This window comes from Anguilla anguilla, chromosome 2 (genome assembly GCF_013347855.1).
Source record: "Anguilla anguilla isolate fAngAng1 chromosome 2, fAngAng1.pri, whole genome shotgun sequence".
NCBI classification, from domain to species: domain Eukaryota; kingdom Metazoa; phylum Chordata; class Actinopteri; order Anguilliformes; family Anguillidae; genus Anguilla; species Anguilla anguilla.
Genome location: NC_049202.1, coordinates 53,689,153 through 53,709,583, shown reverse-complemented (window position 1 = coordinate 53,709,583; position 20,431 = coordinate 53,689,153). Strand labels below are relative to the sequence as shown.

General features: G+C 35.9%; 3 protein-coding genes across 3 annotated transcripts; 1 reads left to right on the top strand and 2 right to left on the bottom strand.

Annotated features, from left to right (window-relative positions):
* Positions 1 to 1,118: 1,118 nt before the first annotated feature.
* Positions 1,119 to 5,672, bottom strand: pts (6-pyruvoyltetrahydropterin synthase). The gene is made up of 7 exons (XM_035397903.1): positions 5,655 to 5,672; positions 5,366 to 5,623; positions 3,688 to 3,767; positions 3,503 to 3,525; positions 2,940 to 2,996; positions 2,233 to 2,303; positions 1,119 to 2,131 (listed from the first exon to the last, which is right to left on the bottom strand). Exons 2-7 carry the CDS (start codon positions 5,425 to 5,427, stop codon positions 2,008 to 2,010), a joined length of 417 nt encoding a protein of 138 aa, XP_035253794.1. The 5' UTR covers positions 5,428 to 5,623; positions 5,655 to 5,672; the 3' UTR covers positions 1,119 to 2,007.
* Positions 5,673 to 6,038: 366 nt separating this feature from the next.
* On the top strand, positions 6,039 to 8,874 carry rcvrnb (recoverin b). The gene is made up of 3 exons (XM_035397917.1): positions 6,039 to 7,352; positions 7,819 to 7,930; positions 8,309 to 8,874. Exons 1-3 carry the CDS (start codon positions 6,972 to 6,974, stop codon positions 8,425 to 8,427), a joined length of 612 nt encoding a protein of 203 aa, XP_035253808.1. The 5' UTR covers positions 6,039 to 6,971; the 3' UTR covers positions 8,428 to 8,874.
* A 433-nt stretch (positions 8,875 to 9,307) lies between these two features.
* LOC118219895 (glucagon-like peptide 2 receptor) lies at positions 9,308 to 19,952 on the bottom strand. The gene is made up of 13 exons (XM_035403386.1): positions 19,467 to 19,952; positions 16,866 to 16,965; positions 16,490 to 16,594; positions 15,446 to 15,567; positions 14,269 to 14,375; positions 13,554 to 13,710; positions 12,480 to 12,639; positions 12,246 to 12,306; positions 11,861 to 11,927; positions 11,226 to 11,314; positions 10,993 to 11,131; positions 10,829 to 10,870; positions 9,308 to 10,338 (listed from the first exon to the last, which is right to left on the bottom strand). Exons 1-13 carry the CDS (start codon positions 19,557 to 19,559, stop codon positions 10,006 to 10,008), a joined length of 1,575 nt encoding a protein of 524 aa, XP_035259277.1. The 5' UTR covers positions 19,560 to 19,952; the 3' UTR covers positions 9,308 to 10,005.
* Between the last annotated feature and the right edge of the window lie 479 nt (positions 19,953 to 20,431).

The window sequence follows — 20,431 nt, the reverse complement described above, 5'->3', positions numbered from 1 at the left end:
CATCCTTCATACTGTAACTTACTGGCTTTGGCAAATACCTTATGCAGACACAGGTAAATTTTGACTTAGGTCTGTGCTATTACCTGTCTTTTTAAATAGCAAAGGTTGCATTTGGAAAGGTATTTATAGTTGTTGTGTATCCATGTATCCATAGTAACAAGACAGGCTTGCTGGATTTTATCCCAGTTGCTCTTATTGGATCTTGAGGCATAAAAGCTTTCAACAATTAAAATTGGTTAATCCTTTGGGGTCAAACTGAACCGAGACACCAGTCATGTGATTTATGAGGAGGACTGCTACGGTCTCCAGAAGGTCCAACGCTGTGGTCCTCAAACAGAACATAGCAAGTTTATTCTGTGTTGAGAAATATGTCTGTAATGTCAAGGGAGTATTAAATGTTTTCAGTATAGTATGCACCTGGCCATCTTTTCCTGTTTAATGGCAACATTATATGGATATTCTTTAAATTATTATATAATTATTTAACTCAATTTTACATTGTCTTCTCTATTCCCTACATGCACCATGCCTACAGTTAGGCCTTATGGTTTCCTTAGCTATAGCACTTACTAGCTCTCCAGCTTTGGCTAGGGTTATTTTGCCCTCATATTTGGGGGTCAGTGGGGTGGATCTTAACCACAACGACTGCCACAGCAGTTTGCACTAGTGCCAGTTTGGGAGCATGCTACTCAGGAGCTCCTTGAGATACTTTTACAAGCACTTAATAGCACCAGAGCCTGGCTTTTCTCTGAAAAAATGAACCAAAAAAGTAATTTCACATTGCAACTGACATATTCATGCAGCATAATAATATGGTAAACTAGTGATGATTTTTCTGAGAAACGGTATTGATGCATTTGAATCAGCAAAAAATTATACGGGGGTTTGGATGTTCTCATTTTTGGGTTGTCTGCTGGCATCAGTGGACAGTTAGGACAAAACCTAATGCAATGCAGTTTCCAAGAATATGATGAATATAAAGTAGTCAGCTATATTATCATACTACTGAGAACACAAAAGTCCCTTAACAGAAAAGACTGATGCATATGATACCTTCCCATATACACAGTTGGGAACACATCCAAATTATAGACAGTGAACAAGACGAGGCAAAACAATTATTGGAAAAGCTTTTTTATATTGTTTTTACGTTAACTTTTTTTTGACACCAGCAACACTTAAAGCACTGCTGATACAGAAGTACTCCTGATAGCAGGCAAGCAGCCACATCACATTACAAGCCAGTTTTTTCAGGGTCTCAATTCAGTAAAATATATATGCAAAATTCTGCAAAATATCAGCCGGTTATTCTAAATTGTGCAGCATAAAATGAAATAACATCTCTGCTTACGCCTAAAAGCTATTTCTAAAATTGCATACATTAGTACTTTTCGCTAGTTTCTTCAAATGTATTTGGTAGCCGTTTAACACCTGAATATCATCATTATCATCATCAATCCTTTATACCAAACAAAAATAAATAAATTTGATCACAGGATTAGTGGCTATAGAATATAAAAACAAACTGCTTTAATTCAATTGGAATGTCCAAGACAATAATATGACTTGTCTTCAGTTTACAAATGGTTTTGGTGTTCATAATTATAGATTTGTTACACTCATTATTCTATAGCAAACAACTCTTGCCAATAATGACAGGCTTTGCTATCTATGCTTGGTAAATCAAATAGCAAAACGAACAGCAGGGGCAGAGTACTAGCCCCCTCTGCTGTTATTATACCACTTTATTTTATGCAATTGACAGAATAACAAGTAAACACTGAAATTAGGTAGACAGAGACACTGTATCCTGATGTAAATCAGTGGGAAGATGCTGCACTTCACAGACCACAGACAGCAAAGATTAATGATCAGCCTGATCGATACTGGAAAAAAAGAAATGGAAACTTTAAGCCTTATCTGACTTGCAAATGCCATCATTAAATAATGAACCTTCATAATTTGCATTTCCAAAAATTCATTCTGATTCCAAATACTGGAATGCAACTATTCTCCACGATATACAATAATGTTATTGTCAGTTTCATGTATCTTGATCTCATAGAGCAAGCTTGGTGGAAGGAGCTTTTCCATGCTGTCCCAGATGTACACAGCCAAGTTCTCAGTTGTACTAAACATATATGGGGAAAAAACAGCATTAAACTTTAACAGAGATCATGCATGTAAAAGCAAAAACAGAAACTTGCAGTCACTTTGGAGACAAGCACATACCTAACAACGTCTGCGAAATAGGGTACATCCTTATCCAGGTTTTTGTGATCAAGGGGGGTCATGATGGCCTCCTGAATTAAAATGAATAGCGTATAACAAAACACAAAAAACATTCTAGGTGAATGCAGAAAACATGAGCAAAATATAAAAAATAACATTATCAGATGACAATACAAATAATAGTGTGATAGATACTATATCTAGGTTTATTCCAGCATATTGTCATATGTCTTTGGCCCCAAATACTGTGTGCACTGTAAATGTTGCAGTTTATAGGTTTACAGAAAAGGTGTTTCAGCGGTGATAATTACATTACATAAATACAATAAAATGGACATTTTGACAAAGCCCCCGTTAGATTCTAAACTAATGATCATCAAGTATACCATACCCCATTCAGAACTTCACAGTCCATTTCCAAATGAATGACCCTCTCTCTAACATTCATAGCTAGCCATTTGATCTAGATCAGGTGTCAACCTCCAGTCTTGGAGGGCTATGTGTCTGTTGTGTTACAACATTAAAATTATGAATTAAAAAGATACTGATTGGCTGAAGAGTTCAAACACGTTGCTTGCAAGGACTAAACTGAGCACTAATTCATAAGAAACCATAAAAATTTGCAGACACTTTGGCTCTCCAAGACATTTGACACTCCTGATCTACATAGTCTTACCCCTGCCTGTACGTACTATAGAGTGGCCTACCTCCATATACTTCTTCAGGTCTGTCAGGTTCATAACCATGCCAGTAATGGGGTCGATCTGTCAAAAAACAGACCACAGCCCCAAAACATGGTTCTACACTGTTTGCCCATATAATAATAGTTTAACAGTTCTAATCAGCATCGAATCATCAAATCTGGTAAGAAGACATACCACATGCCTTCATGCTGGACAACACACAACTATGTTTATGCCATGGTCAAATGTGTTGCAAGTTGCCAGTGTATTTTCAAATAACTGTTAGATTTGATGAGGGTATAAAATAATTATTTTACATGATGTTAAGGAAGATATAATTGAATTATCATGCAGTAATGGTGCAGTATGTCATATAAGCCTGTTACACCACTGACATTATTTAATTATTTAAGAAAGAATAGAACAGCAAATACCAAAGAAATCACATTTCTCTGATAGCATAGGATTCTACTATTGTTGAACCATATATTCGCAGTCATTGAATGAAACTTATGATTATGGAAATATGCATTTAAAAATATTTTATGAATTTCTTATAGGAGTCAGTGTGTCAGTACACAACTTACTTTTCCACGTATGGTCACTTCAACTGAAAAAAGCAGACAATTGTTGATTAACATACGTAAATCATGTTTTCAGAAGAAGAAAATCATTATCTTTATCAATACATATTAAAATACATACACAATTCAAATCATACTGGAAATAAGAAATAATGTATATATCTCAAAGATGGTGAGTAGTGACTGACCTTTATAGTTGTGCCCATGACCATTGGGGTTGTCACACTTTCCAAATATCTTCCTGTTCTCTTCATCACTCAGGGACTTGCTGAAGGGTAACAGAGGTGAAAATAAAGATTTAATCAGGATTATTTTTATGCATTACAGAATGGCCATGAATGAAAATGTAAGAGATTTACCACCTGCAAAGAGGTATTCCTCTCATCAGCTTTTACAACAGATGCTGATTCTGCAACATTACTATTTATGTTACACTTGACAAATTTACCATTTAAGTTGTGAGCACTGCACATTTACTGTGTGGTCCATAACCTGACTCATTTGCATGGGTTTTTGTCAGAGATTATGGAGATTATAGAGAGATTTGGAAGCACTGTATGTATGTGTAAGTAGGGTTGAAAGTAACAAATATTATTTTAAATATGCTGAATTGATGAAATTGCAATTAAATGTTGAATCAACTAAAATGCAATCAAATTAAATACTCCATTAAATTAACTGCAATTAACTGAAATACTGAAGTATTAAAATCCTATCAAATTAAATAATCCCTCAGTGATAAAATAAAATGAACAAATTATTTTATCATCGTATTTCATTGAATGACATTTATTTATTCACTAGCAGTTTAATAAATGTGATGCAATTTGATCCAATAACTACTGCTTTTATTAGTTCACCGCTGCTTAAACTACCACGTTATTCAATTCGATGTAGCTTTCAACACCGTTTTTATCAATTCAATGGCAGTCTTAATTATTATTCGTGCTTGTCAAATTATAAATTACTACAATTATGTCAAAAAGTATGTGTAGATATCAAAAATTTAATTGTGGATAGCCAAGCGAAACTGCTAAATGTTAAAAGGGCTTGCCATAGAAACACAACTATCTAATCATCAGGTCAGAACAAACTGAAAAACCGGGAATTGCTCGAAGGCCCCCTTCTTTTGACTAAACAAAGAACCTTTGGTTAGCGCTTGACAAACACACGCACACTGCCTGTGAGCAATATTACTGTGACGTCACAATCTAACCCAAACAACATGGCGCTAAACACAATTAGGTGGCTAGCTATCTAGCCTGTTTGGTTAGCCACTGTTACAAATTAATTTTTTACCCTCATACATATCGTACACTATGTAACCATTACATGATGTAAGCCGATTGATACTTTCAATATATATATATATATTTTTTTTTTTTTTAAACTTTCCTCGTGTCTATATAGGGAGTGTGATCCTGTTTTTGGCGAGCGATACATCTCCCCTTTCTAAACTACCAGACAGAGTGTGTGCAGACAGTAATCCCAAATGGTTGTGCTAGATTGATTTATAAAATCATAGTTCAAAAGTAAACCCACATTTAATTTAGGAGACTCTTTGATACAGCACACGTCACATTTATTGAGTGCTGTCCTGTTTTGTTTTATATTGTTTTGTTTAAGAGACTAACGTGAAACAGAGCCCGGTTCGACCAAGCTAAAAAAAAACTACCTTGACAGCAACAAGTCTTTCTCCCATGCTGAGCTGAGCCGTCAGCTCCAGTTATAGGAAAGTGTAATCACATATGGCGGTGTAAACCTGCTGCGTACAGCTCGCAAATTAAGCAGAGCTCTCGGTGGAATTGAGGCAGTAGTAGCTAACAAGCTAACTGGTTACAGATCATAGATATGCTTTTTCCTTACCTGTGCAATCGATGACAGGCACTGAAACTTTGAACGCGGGTTATACACGCAATACGCTCCATTTTCTTTTTTCTGACAAATGTTTCCTTCTGTGCTGTATAAATGGATGAGGTTAGCTATACTTGGATGCTTTATTTTGGTTTTCGCAAGGTCCTTCGGCAGAATATGCTTAGTCACATGGCCAGGTTACTCCTCTTAATACGCACAACGGACACATTTATTATTGCAGTATAATCCGCCTTTCATTTCGTATACTTTACTAGGAAACCAATGGATGCTCAAACGGTTTCGCCAAAGTAGCCTACTCTCAAGAGTCAGGGCGCAGTTGTTCTTGGCGCAGGGTTTTTGGACATTTTAAAACGGAGATCTGTACAAAATCAATGAACGTTTGACGTAGACAGTACAAAATGCCAACTAGGTCAGGGTCGGGGGTGAATTTACACGATCTACTTCATTCAGAAAAACGACTAGGTGTTGCATACATTAATTCGTTGCATGTTAAAATGTTTGAACAGCAGCTCTTTTGTTAATACAACGGTTCTTTAAAATACTTTAGAGGACGTGATAGGCTACGTAATGCTGAGACTGTTACAATCTTTTAAATCCACATTGGCTTTTTACTGCTGGCATAATAATGAAGAATAATGGAAAACACGGGTCTTATTACAAATCCCCGAGGGCACACCTTCAATTTAGATTCAATTTCATAGTTTCTCATTCTTTGAGCGCATTTCATTCTTAATCCTTCCCATTATTGATAAGGCTGCCACAAAAAAACAGGCTTCACATTTAGTAGAAACCCTTATGGAGCTCAGCAGTAGCCTATGTCTTCTTAAGTGTCTTGCCTCTGTATTTTAATGTGTAACAGCCAGTATGGTCGTTTCTCTGGTAGGTAAACAATACAGAGTTAGTTTTAATATTTTCTTAAAATAGCACAGGCTATTGGCATGAGATTAATGTATTGGGGAGTTACAACATGTTCAATAATTGTTGCCTTACTCAGTAACAACCATCAGCAGAGAAATGTATAGGTTTAAAATTTATAAATGTTATTTTCTCAAAGTAGTCTAAGTCTGCTTGTGCAGTGGGTAAACTGGTATAGAGTCAGACAATGTATTGTAATCATACACTTTAAACTAATGGCATGCCTTGCATGGTACAACACAGATTTCTGCATATTAAATTGAACCAATTAAGTTATAGATATTAAATAATGGCAATGAAACAATCAAATGACATTCTAAAAATATCTGACCAATTTAATTAATGTGTATTAAATGAGATGAAGAGGTTCCCCACTGTTAGCTAAGAACGGTAAGCCTAGCACTCATCAGACTTTCAGGTTTAGTCCCCTGCTGTATAATACATATGTCTGATTAAATTTACAGGGTATTGACCTCACAAAGTAATCCCACCTCTATCCAAAAAAAGATGTCAAACGTGTGACATGGTTATCCTCTTAATTATTAGCAAAGGCAGACTTGATTTAAAAAGGAGGTATCCAAAATCTCATTCAGTACTGCATATAAATGGTTGATGTGTAGAGCAGTTTGTGTCTCATCAAGTATCTCAGGCAAGTGAATTGTCTCTTGGCTTGGTTGAAAGAATGGGAAATAGCAAAAGCAGAGGTCTGTCACGGGATCTGCTGGATGACTTGAAACGCAACACCAAGTACAGTGAGGAGGAGTTATGTGCCTGGCACAACACCTTCCTTAAGGAGTGCCCAAGTGGCAGGATCAGTAAAGAGCAGTTTGAAAGCATCTATGCCAGCTTCTTTCCAGATGCTGATCCCAAAGCCTATGCACAGCATGTTTTCAGGAGTTTTGATTCCAACAGCGATGGAACACTGGACTTCAAGGAGTACATAGTGGCACTCCACCTCACTTCATCTGGGAAAACAATGCAGAAGTTAGAGTGGGCCTTTGCACTGTATGATGTTGACAGAAATGGCACTATCAGCAAAAATGAGATCCAGGAAATTGTCAAGGTACTGTAAATGTGAAGCCTTTATCTGGAAGTTGAGTTCTCAGTGAATTCAGCAAAATGTTCTTGTCCATAAATAATCCTCTTAAGTCTTCAGAAAACCTGTATCCCTAGAAATATTTTGGCCTTTTCAACAAAAATTAATAATTTATGTATAAAATATCACAATTAATATGTATCAAATGATTGAGGTATATGAACAAAATATAAAATTAATTTGCAGCTTCCACTTTGTTAGTTAGATGATCCACACAGACTCGACTTGTTTGATTATTATATATTATTAGTTTCCTGTGGTAAATCTCTTAGTGATTTTCCTTCGTCAAATAAGCATTATTTTCATTATTTGCTGTCACTCTGTGAAGGGTGAGGGAATTACGTGGAAATGTCAATGTCATCATAATCCTCCATTCTATGCAATTTGTTTTGCTTTAGTTCAGTTCATCTTTACAGTGTTTTTGTTTTCACAGTCAATATTCAATATGATCTCCAAAGAAGACCAGAAGTACCTTCCAGATGATGAAAATACACCAGAAAAGAGAACAGAGAAAATTTGGGACTTTTTTGGAAAAAAAGAAAATGGCAAGTATTATTATTATTATTATTATTATTATTATTATTATTATTATTATTATTATTATTATTATTATTATTAATTGGTAGAAACCAAAAATAACCAGAAGCAATATTGTTTGTGTAAGTGCAAGAACTGCACATGTAGCGAAAACTGAACATGTGCTCTGGGTTAGTCATTCAAAATGCTTTAGTCGTTAGTCATGCAAACATTTGAAATCCAGAACTGGTTTCGTGAATAAATATTGTACGCATTTATCCCAATTGCATACAATACTCGCATATTGAACATTGTACAACTGAATCTTAATAATTGCAGACTTTATAATAATTATCATGTTCAGTATTCCACTTTGTAAAATACTATCTCATTTTCTTCTTTTTCAGATAAAATAACTGAAGGGGAGTTTATTCAAGGAGTCATGGGAAACAAGGACATTCTCAGATTGATTCAGTTTGATAAACCCCAGAAAGTTCAAGAAAGGCTAAAGGAAAAAAAACAATAGCTTTAAGAAATAGTTTTTGTTTAGTATTTCGATTACTATCCGTATATATTTTCCTTATATACAGCTTCTGCTTGCGTGCATTTTATATTTTTCAAATTTGAGAATTGAAAACCTTCTGGAATTTGACTCATTAATAATCCCATTGTATCAAACAATTTTCTTAAGGTCAAATCAGTCAGTGGGTCATTGCTGGTCTGAGATCAGTGCATGCATTCCTTTCATTATCATTGGTCCACTTGTCCCAAGCTGCAGATTGACGTAACCCTTATACAATAGCATACATATTCTCAGAGGCACTGTAGCCTTTCGCATAGTCACTATTATATTGTAACTACTATTAATGCTTGATGGCATTGTTAGCTTCATTATAAAGCTGGACATATCTCTTTTTGTTCAGCCTTAGTACTATATTGTTTCTTACAATGTAGATATTTGTTCCTAGATAGAAAAAAAATCATACTGCAGAATATAATAGAGCTCCAATAAAACATTATTTTTCATATGAATTTTCAAATAAAAGGAGCTGAAATACCAAAGGGATCCATTTTTTTTCTGTGAATTAATGCTACATCCCCTACAGTTGTACTTGCAAATGACATGACACTGACGTTACAAGACTGTATAAATTTGTTCTGGGAAACACTCATGTACAGATGTACTGTTCAAACACCAGAACACTGTCACTGCCTGACAATGCACATGCTAGTCCTAAATATCCCAAGAGTGATCTTTTTGGTGAATTGAGTAGCTCTAGTTGCCCCTTGCAATTAATGTTTAACAAATGCCATTCCAATTAAGGTTGTTAAAAGTTTCTCTATTAATAAACAGATCCCGTATCATAATAAAATTACATGTGTCACGATAAAATAACAATGCTGTGTCACGTAAGCCCATTGCTTTATTAATAGCAAATTTACACACAGATGTTCAGGAAACACATTATATACGCATATTTTATTAAACATTTATGGGTTGTTTATTTGTGGTAAGTTATTATTGTTCACTGATATTTAAAATATTCTGGTATTTAAGTATTCTCCTGCTCCTTTTGCATAGCCATGTTTTCTGATAAAAAGTAAATGTAATAAATAGAATTGGAAAGTCACATAGCAATGTGTTACATGCACTTTTCATAGGTCTTTTAATTTGGAAAATTAAGTATTTTGTACAAAGATCATGTTCCTATATCATTAAACAATACTGCTACTAAAGCAATGTAAGTGAAAGTGAAATTTTGGTCACTGGCTCATGGTCTATATACAGAAAATGTACAGCATCAAGACATAAGTTAACAATATAGCATATGTAGTTACCAGGACCAATCTGCAGGGGAACCACTGGTGTTGCATAAACAGAGCATGTGAGTGAAGTGACCGGGAAATGGAGCTGACATTTTTAATGGAGGACAGAGCAGCACGGATGAAACATAAAACATGAAGCAGAAAGATTCAGAGCAATGAGCTGCCTTTACACCCGCTCAACCAAGCTTACATGCTACAGTATGTACAGAAGGATGCTACTTGGGTTAAAAAGATCACTGAAATGTTTGAAAGTAGAAAGTGTTCAGGGATGTGGAGGTTAAAACTCGCTCTCCTCCAGAATCTCCTCCATTGTTTCCCCCAGAGTCATCTCCCCCTCACTGCTGGAGAGGCTTCCGCGAGCATAGCGAGCCAGGCCAGTCGGCCGGCAGCGCTGGATCTCCCCTCTGGTCCTGACGGTCACCTGTAGGAGCTGCACATTGGAGGGACCACAGGTCTTCCCACAGGGCCCAGTCTGGCTGAAGCCTTGGGTAGGCTGTTTCCTCGAGCACTTCCATAAGTATTTGAATCGTGTCCCCTGGAAACAGTTGTCCACATCTAAGTGGTTGGCAAAGACAAAGAGCTGCCATCGCTTCTTGAGTTCTGCTTGGACCTTAATATAAAAAAACAATACTATTGAAAAATGTGTTATGAAATATGCTATTTAGAAACTTACTATTTAGATGTATATTGTAGATGTTTAATATTAACCCCATATAGATTTGTCCTAACCATATTAAAAAAAAATATTCTCATGCACACCACAATTTTTTTGTCAAATTACAGTATTACGTTATACTGGAAAAGTTTCTCAACTGAAAAGCATACAACTTTTGACAACTACTAATGATACTGAAGCAAAGTCACAATCAACATTAAGGTGCTTTTTGGAATTAGAACATGGGAGGTTTCTTGATTACATGCTTTTAAACTTTGAATAATAAATTAACTTTCTATTTTAACTTTTATTATGAAGTACTTTTCTCCTTCTATAGCTTTAAAATGCAGAATTTTTAAACATTTATTTATTTTTACATTTTCATGGAAATCAAACGTGTAAACCCATGTGTGGCCTTGCAAGCAGGATTACAGAACTGTCTTACCTCTCCATTGGCAAAACAGTATAAGATGGCAACAATGAGGCCCTAAAATGAGACATGTCACATGGATGAATAACATGTGCAATGTACTGTGCAAAGGAATCAATGTGAAATAAACAAATGTCCACTCTTGTCAGTGGGTGGAAAAAGCATATCGACAATCTCACCTGGACGGAGCTCATTGTCAAATTGATGAAATTGCGGATGTAGCGTGTTTGTCCCTCTATGTATTCATCCAGCATAAATGTGAACACCATCTCATGAATCCCCAGCAATGGAATTAACACCAACGTAGCTTTGGCTAAACTGTCAAAGGTAATTATTAAAGGGAATCATCGTCAGGAATGTGTATCCCCAATTTTTGGTCACGGGCACAGTAACGATTACTTGTGAGACTTACCTATACCTGTAGTCAGTGAATTTCCCCTGGTCTGCTTTTAACTTGGAAAGTAGCAATTTTATAATTTTGATGAATATGTAAAAAACAATCTGTAATGAAGTCAGACACAGATGAAAACAGGTAGATAAGAGATATTGTATTTTAACAAAATTACAAAATTCAGAAAATTGGTTAATAAAGAGTCCATTTTTTAAAGGTAATTGAATTCTGTGGGATATAATTAGTAGAAAATAAAATCTGTACAACACCGCAAACATTATTATTATTATGCCAAGCCTCAGTTTGGATCTTGTGTAGCTGGCTGTTCTGTTTTGAGCCTATTGTATGAGTGTACAGTTTAGGATGTCCTAATCTGATTTTGACATGCTCATATTTAGAGTCATGGCCTCGTTACAAGATATTCTTGTTACTGCATGTGATTGGCACGATGAAGCAAGTGTTCCATGACCCAATAGCAACCCCAGTCACACTCTGCAGCATTTTTCCAGTGTAAAAATCTTTTTAAATAAATGAAATGCTCCAGAATGCTAAAAGTGTCATTTTCATATTGTAAAAATTATAAGGACAAATTTTGTTATGATACCATACTTCACCATAAAGGATGAAATAAAGTAATGTTTCTGCACAGTACTTACTGCAACAGATACAGTTATTGGTCCTTTGATTATCCACCAAATCCATTTGTTATTATTGGACCAGCATCTAAAAAAAGGAAATGTGGTTAGTATATAGTGCAAAATTGGTCAGCTTTAATGATTAATTTGCAAAAGAAAATTATTATAATTCACTTAACTATTTAATACAATGCACCAAATAAAATCAACAGATTATAGTTCTCTAATAATGGTCCATAATCAATATAGATTTTTACATTTACTGGTTTCTTCTTTATGTACACATGTTTTGTAATTTATATGTTTTATGTAGAACTAATAATGTGTCAGAATGAAGATACCAGTTACAGTGTGACTTAATTGAAGGACGTACCTTTAAACTACAGTATTGCACTTACATACTCACCCTTGGTTTTCATACAAGATTTTGGTTATTGTCCAGGGCACCACAAATAAAAATGGAGTTCCTAATGGTAGAAAAAAACACATCTAAAATCTGCCACAGCAAATTATATTTATCACTAATACCACAACACAAATAAAAAAATACTAATTCAGCAGAGCATAATATTAAATTTGTGGGCACTACTATGATTACGCTGCTTTTATAAACATACAGAGTGTGTTTTGAGAGGTATACCCCAGCCGATGAACATGTATTTCTTCAGTAACCTTCTCTTGGTGAGCACCGCGGTGAACAACAGGGTGTTGAGGAATATCGCCTCCACTAACAGCCAGAAGTAATTCCCTCCCACAAAGTAGTGCATGAGCACTTGAGTGGCCTTGCAGATTACAGAGATCTGACAAAAGAAATGCATGTTACTGATCCAGTCATTGGGCACATGTCTGAAGCTGGCAACACACAAAAAATTCAGTAGTACTCATCATTATTTGTTGCTGTTCAACTAAATGAACTACACAAAGTGCCATTATATAATCTGTGGTCACACACAGCAACATTCTACTTAAAATGTACTATTAAAAGAACTATGACAGGCTTTATATGATTCCATTTGGGATCATGTTCATGCTATGGGTGTTAAAATATGGGTAACTAAATTTGTGGGTCACCATATTATTTATATTGTTTTCTCATGGAGATTTTTAAATATGTGTACATTTTCACAAGATACTTATATAAAGTTACAGGTTGTGTTCCTCACAAATTAATTATTTACCATTCTGGCATGTGCACAGATGGACACCAAGTGAAGCATATGCCCCCTGTTCTGAGACAGGAAAAGTATCCTTTCGGCCGCAACTATTTTACAATATCAAGCTTACCGTTACCGCTGTTCCCCTTTTCATTTAGAGCTTTGCATGGTCCTGTTACTATTTTTATAATATTTTAGGTAGCTGGTCACTTTGACCATATGAAGTGATGTAATAACATATGTTCAATCTCTCATATTTTCTACACAAGACTAGCAGTGTAACAGTTAATAAATACTTTTCATTTGTGAATTTTAAAATGTTTTTGTTTGCTGTTCAGTTAACTATCAATCCTGCTTTTGCGATTTTGTTGCTTCAGGTTGTTCTTTCCATTCCCAAGAAACTCTGCATGGGTCTACATTTTCAGGGCAGGGGTTTAGCACAAACATTTCTAAGCCCTGTACACATTATTTTGCTTTTATACTACAAAAACATGCATATATCACAACAATCCCATGAAATGCAAACCGTGAAGAAAACAGATTTAAAGGTAAGATGATACCATTGAATTGGGATATCCATTCCACCCAGATTCATCACTGGGTAGGTTAGTAAACATGATATGTTGGATGATTTCTTTTAGAATGACGGCTGCTGCGCGTAATATGAATGACACAAACAAATTCATGTGGATGTAATTTCTTGTGCAGTGAAGCTTCCTGTCAGACAAAAAAGAAAGAAGAAGACTGACATATAGACTGAGACCCCATATACATTCTTGATAGATTTGCAGATGTTTGCATCTAACAAATGAATAGACATTATTAAACAGAGCAGACCATATCACTGTAAAACATCCTAATAAATGGAACTATCCTCAAATGGTTCACGTACCCCTTCTTGGTACTATGACACTAGCTGGGCTTTTAACCTGAATTTTGACATTTATCCTGCAGGTATCCCTGTGGGCACTGCAGGTTCAGCAATCATTCGGCAATAAACAAAGAAACATAGCTATTTGTACAATTAAGCATTAATTACAATAGTGCAAAACAGTAATATGACATTGTTATCGATAAGTGCAGGAAATTAAATATGGATGCACAAACCAGGTATGATACACCTATGAGTAAAATCAGTTCTTTCCAGTACACTGCATGCCACTGTATTTAATGTCACTGTATTTTTCAGGCATAGGTGAAATAACACTTCTATACTAAAGCTACACTGGTAGAACTGCCAAGTTTTTTGTTTTTTTTGCATGCCCCACAGCCTACCTCAGCACCCCCAGAATGAAGACAGCCAGAAACAGAGAGAAGAGAGACAGGGAGTATCCGATGATGGAGATTATGCGCAGTGCTAACTGGGGAAGCAGATCATCCTCCTGTAAAATACAATATTTCAATGACGACTAATCCTTCACTTAAAGACAGTCAGATATACTGCCCATATGTTTGAGATAAACTGCTCAGTTGAGGCAGCTGGAAAGATGCACAGGTAGTTTTTAGCCAAAGCCATATCCAATTGTTTTGTTACAATTATGATGAATTCATTAGATCCAACAATCTTTGTTTTAATGAAAATTATTTGATGTGACTAGGATCACCTTTTTTTGTAAAGCACATAACCTGCAGGGATTTAAACTTGCAATACAATCAATATCCTTGTGGGGTCCCCATAGGCATTAGATTAACACAATCACATGCCATATCAATTGGAGAGGAAGGAAATTAAGCATAGATGCAATTTCAAACAAAAAGTATTTGAGTGATTACGTGCATCAGTATTCACCTAGTACACTGCATATAGACTAATTCAATATATTCTACACAGTTTTCAATTCATCCATACAAACAAACAGTAGATTGACATTTACAATGATAAAAGCACCATCTACAGTCTTGCTGTAGATGGTGCTTTGTTATTGGAGACCAACAAGGGGGGGGGGGGGGGATCATTTGTCAGCAGGACACAAGAGAGCTTTGAACAGCAGATAGATATCATCACATGCATTTCTCAATAAGCATGTCATCAACAGTGGAACAATCCAGCTAAGGCATATGTAATGCAGGCTTCACAAAAAGGACATGCATAGGAACTTGACAGTGACAGTACTGCTGCGGTCACAGATACAAACAATTATGTTTTGCAAGTTAAATTTGTTTTGAAAGTATCATTGAGATAATTGTCTATCATGTGTGGCTCTACTGACCTCATGCTGAGTGAGGACTAAAGTGCAGGTGGGAAAGCCGCTTTGGAAAAAAATGTTGACCCTTGATATGATGCATGAAACACAGAAAGCACTATAGTACAACTCCATACACTTAAGTGAACAGAAATCTGGCACTAATTGGACATATAGTGTTAAGCGATACTTAAATAACTTGCTTGTTGAATGATTGAGAAGGGTCCAGGGTAGCACTGACTCTCACTGAGCCATTGTTGCTCCCCTACCTGCTGTCTGAAGTAATGTGGGTCGAAACACTCGGACTGGTCCCGCCACACATCTGTGGAATTTTCAACGGTCCGCCAGGAGCCTCTGGGGGTGCACTCCCTGTACACGTTCTCTGAACTTCCTGAAAACAGGGGAGCGCATCAAATAAATTTGGGCTGATGTGTTGAATTTGCAGCATAATACAGCTCCTTTGTGAGAGATGATAATCAAGAGGCAGTATTGCGGGTCGGTGTTTACTTTCCTATTTGTCTATTTGTCACAGCCTTTTAAACAGCAATAACATAATTTGATCTTTAAATAAATAGATAAATAAATAAATAAATACTGATTTATCTCAGTATAGAATTCCCAATGAATTGTGTTCATGCTCTTCACTGTCAATTTGGGAAAGTATACTCTCGGTTGCTACTGACCAGAGAAGGGCACAGCCTTTCTATGAGACTCAGATGGCCTGTCAAATGAACTCCTCCCTATCAGTAGATACTAGGCTGCATAACACTGCAGGACTGCTGGCCACAGTAAGACTGCATGTGTGTATCTTAACAGTGTTGAATCTTAGTCCACCAATATCAGCCTCTGATACGTAATTCAAAATCACGGCTATTTCATATTTTGTATACTGATATGGACACACACACACACACGCACACACACACACTTGCATGCACACACACATGCATGCACGCACACACATTTAGCATTACTATGTGGCATTAATATCTCTGGAAAGGAATAGATCACCTGCCATATTACTCATGGCTTGGACCACATGAATGAATGTCTGAATGTCTTGGCCTTTTCAGTTGTGCACTAGTAGTCTCACTGACTCGCTTTTCACAGACATGACTGCTAATGTTCATTTTGTATACACATGGACAGTACATATGGTTTGCCATCTGTCTTTTGTCTTCAGTGATGAATGTTACATATTCAGTTTATTTTTAAATGTTTTTTTCTGTTTTATCCAAAGAACATGTGGTTAACATGTTGGTCTTAATGGAGGACTGTGGTTCATATAGGAGTGAGATAAATAGGATGTTTACCCTCGTTAATCCAGGGTAGATATATGGGACAGGGCACAGACACATTACCAGGGGGTGAGTGTGGCCAACAGACAAAAAGGTCAAACGTCCCATTGCAATAAATTCCTGAAAAGACAAAAGACTGTTCATTGGTAGCAATACATTGCGTATTTCCATCCAAACTGTACAGAAAGACATTGTCCAGCTGTGGCTCATAGTTCAATATAACAGCTCAAGTGAATCTTCAAAAAGCAAAGATAACATTTTGCCCATTAATCATCGCAAGTTCAGAGTTTAACTACAAGAAATGCAAGAACAGTTTCACTGCATTTTTACAGCCTATGCTCATCTTTGGGATCTGATTTCTTCCTTGATTTACAGTGCAGTCAGTACTCACCAGTTCTTGTGTAATAGGTAGCTGCTAAAGTTCTGGTGCAGTTTTCTTGATATTCAGCCCGTTTACTCATGATATCCTCAAGTATCGAGCTCATTGTCTTCTTCAAAAGACATTGAAATGAAATTGAGAAAAGGGAAGGGAAAAGTGCAAGTGCTCATTCCAAAATGAAGTTCTGTACATTTAAGAGAATAATTTTAAGCTAGAGAGAAACTAAAACGCTTTGCTATTTATTCAGAGTACATGGTAAATATAAACTGAAATATTGTCCACATGATGGCAGTGTTTAGGCAAATGTCATCAGGAAAGTATTTAAAAATTGTTGGACATTTTGCTTGAGAGATATTATTATACACTCTAGTATGTATACCCATTTACAGCATTTATGGTTTAACACCATTATTTTTTCATTAGTAAGATGTACAGCGGTGGTAAAACTTTGGTCTAATAAAGTGTTTATATATGGGTGAACACTGAAGGGGGAATAAGAGTGTAGTATGTATTATAGTATAGTAGTATAGTAGTATATATATATATATATATATGAATGTGATTTTAAAATAAAACTACATTTAGAGCCTAGGCTCGGTTAATTTAGTACACTTGATTTCATTTAGATTTACATATAGTTGAACACATTTTTGGCTGTCGCGATGCGAGGTCTTCGGGTAGGTTGCTAGAAAAACAGCTCAGGGACATTTCTTCTTATTGATTTAACTCCACAACCTTACAGGTCAAGGTTAAAACTTTCAAGATAATAATATTCCAAAATAATTCAGGGCCCCCATTGAAACATTAATACTACTGATTCTCCATCAAGCAAATGCACTGATGATTAAAAAAAAACTATACCCCAACCCCCATGTTTCTTGTTTCATATATTTCTCAGTTAATAATCCTGTCAGTAAACATTCAAGCAATTTTATGCACAAACACAATACAGAATTTATGAACCTCATAGAAAAAAGAATGGTGTCTCTGTGAAATCCAGAGCTTGTGCCATGTACAGTAGTTATCTGAACTGGTGGAAAGAAAAGAATGAGGACAATTCTTCACTGTGTAGAAGTCATTTTGCCCGTAGACAAAAATGTAGCTGAATAAATATATTTCATGCAAATGAGCCATTTTCATGGGTTCATACATAAACTTAAATTTGGAATGTATTGCAACACATTCATATAAAATACTTTTAAGCAACTAAGAAAATCTTGAACTTTTAGCAACTGACCATAAAGGTGGTGGACAGGAATAATCATATAATACTCTAATAATACCACCAAAGTTTAAAATAATTGTTTCTAAACTGCTGAAACAATGGCAGAAATTAACACTGTAAATCTCTGTAGGGCATTGTTATTTTTATGCTTTCCTTCTAATAAAGAATCTTCCATACCTTTAGCAAGTTACACATTACCACATATTATTCACTAAATTAATTCACAATTATCAACAGATCATTTATTTCATGTTGTTTTTGTTTATTCCTCAATATGTCAAATGAATTTCACATTTTCAAATCATTATATTCCAAAGTAGTGCCCCTTGTCATAAATATGCGCGGAGCCTGGTGCAGTTGCTTGTTTTCATAAAATTTCTCTCATAAAAAAGTCATTTAATACAATAATTGGAGAGCCTTATCCAAAAGGACTAATAATGTATACAAAATAGAGCAATGATCAAGCTTAGATTAAATGGTTTGATGCAATTTATGCATATAAAATTCAATAATATAAAACACATAATTTATAAGACAAAATTGGTATATTATTAATGTTTAACTAGCATTTCACTGACCACAGTGAGTGTTTATTTTATGTATTTAATCTTAAAAATCATCACCATTGTGTTGCTATTATGATGCATTACATTTTGTTTATTCTAAAACACTGACCAAAATTATTACAGCAATAATGTCAATTCAGAAAATGCTGAAGTGTAAATAATTACAGCAACTGAAATACAACGGTAAATTGATGTTTCATGATTACATGTCATGATTCTATTGAATTATTGTAGAGTAAATAATTTGTATGTGAATAATCATGTGTAGCTTTCTTACATTACATTTCTTTCTCATATATATTTATATATATGCTTAAATGACACAGATTATTTGCACAAAACCATTTTCAGCAAATCAGGAGTGCTACTGTATGTCTGAAAATGCAATGCATAGTAACTATGAGTGCACAGAATTAAAAACAGAAAAATCCCTCTTTAATTCCACTGTGCATCTGAAAATGACTCACATAATTTTTGTCAATTTCATCAAAGAGAAAAGACATGATTCCACTCAATTAAACAGTTCAGTGCTGTGTTGTAATGATCTCTAAATGCAATTCAAGTTTTTCAAACCAAAATGTTCTCATCTCAAAGCATATTCATTATATTTATTTCAGCAGGTTTTCCCTGGAACAAACTAAAAATGGGTATGGTGTTAATGCCTAGAAACACTTTTTTGTCCTTAACACCCAAAGCATTCAGTATTTAAACATAAGAGTTGGCTTTGTGATGATGCAGAAACACTGTTATGTGAAGTGAAGCGTGTTAGACCGTCTGGCAGCAAAAGCAGTGGTCAGTGGCGTAGTGCCGGTGGTCATTTACCTGTGGGCTGAAGAGCAGCAGGAGGAGAGCGGTGAGACAAGTACTCCCTGGTGCCAGCCTCTGCCGTTGCCAGGCTGATGATGAAGTGGGCATGGTTCACTGTTTACAAGAACACTGCTCTCTGGACAGCTCGCGACCTCAAGCCACACACATCCATGGGGGCACCTGCCTCTCCAGCCCCTGCACTCTTTCCAGACATTTGACTGCCCAACGCAAAAGATGAAACACACACACACAAACTCCTCACACAAAGATAATCTTCAGCAGCCTTTCTTCTTTTGTGAAAATGTTAAGCAAAGAAAGCAACAGCCAGCGAGTGGTCATCGGGGCCTTGTAGCTGTCCTCGTCAGTTGTGTAGGGGACCTCTAGAATTCCCCCAGCGCTGCCTGCAGTGCTAAAACCACGACTGACAGTATCTGCCTTGCTTCACTCCCCAGGAAGCTTCCCACTGGTGCTCTTCAGCCAATCAAGATAAAACATTAGAACTGTAACAGACCAGGGTATCTTTGAGGTCCAAGAGAAAGAAAGAGAAGTGACAAAACCCAGGTTGTTTAAAGTGGCCCAATTGATTAAAAAAAAAAAAATTCTGTTAAGGCAAACAGAGTACTGGCATGGCACTGGCACTGTTTCACTATAGTTTCACTATAGTTTACTACTTCCTCCTTCCCTATGCAGGGCTTGTAAAGCAAACAAAGCACATCTGAAGTAATATACAGTAATATGAGCTAAATGTTTTCTTTAAATATGGGAATCTAGAGCCTTCACCACACAGAGCTTGTACAGCAATCTAAGCACATTTACAGTAATATAATGTGAAATAAATGTTTTCTTTAAAAATGGCAGGAATGAGGTTTTCCAGTAAATTTCAACACATCTGCCAGCCCCATAAAAGTACCTAGTAATCTATTCAGCACTGTGCAATACTGTGTTTCTTAATTTATTTACAGAACTCTTTTGTATTCTAG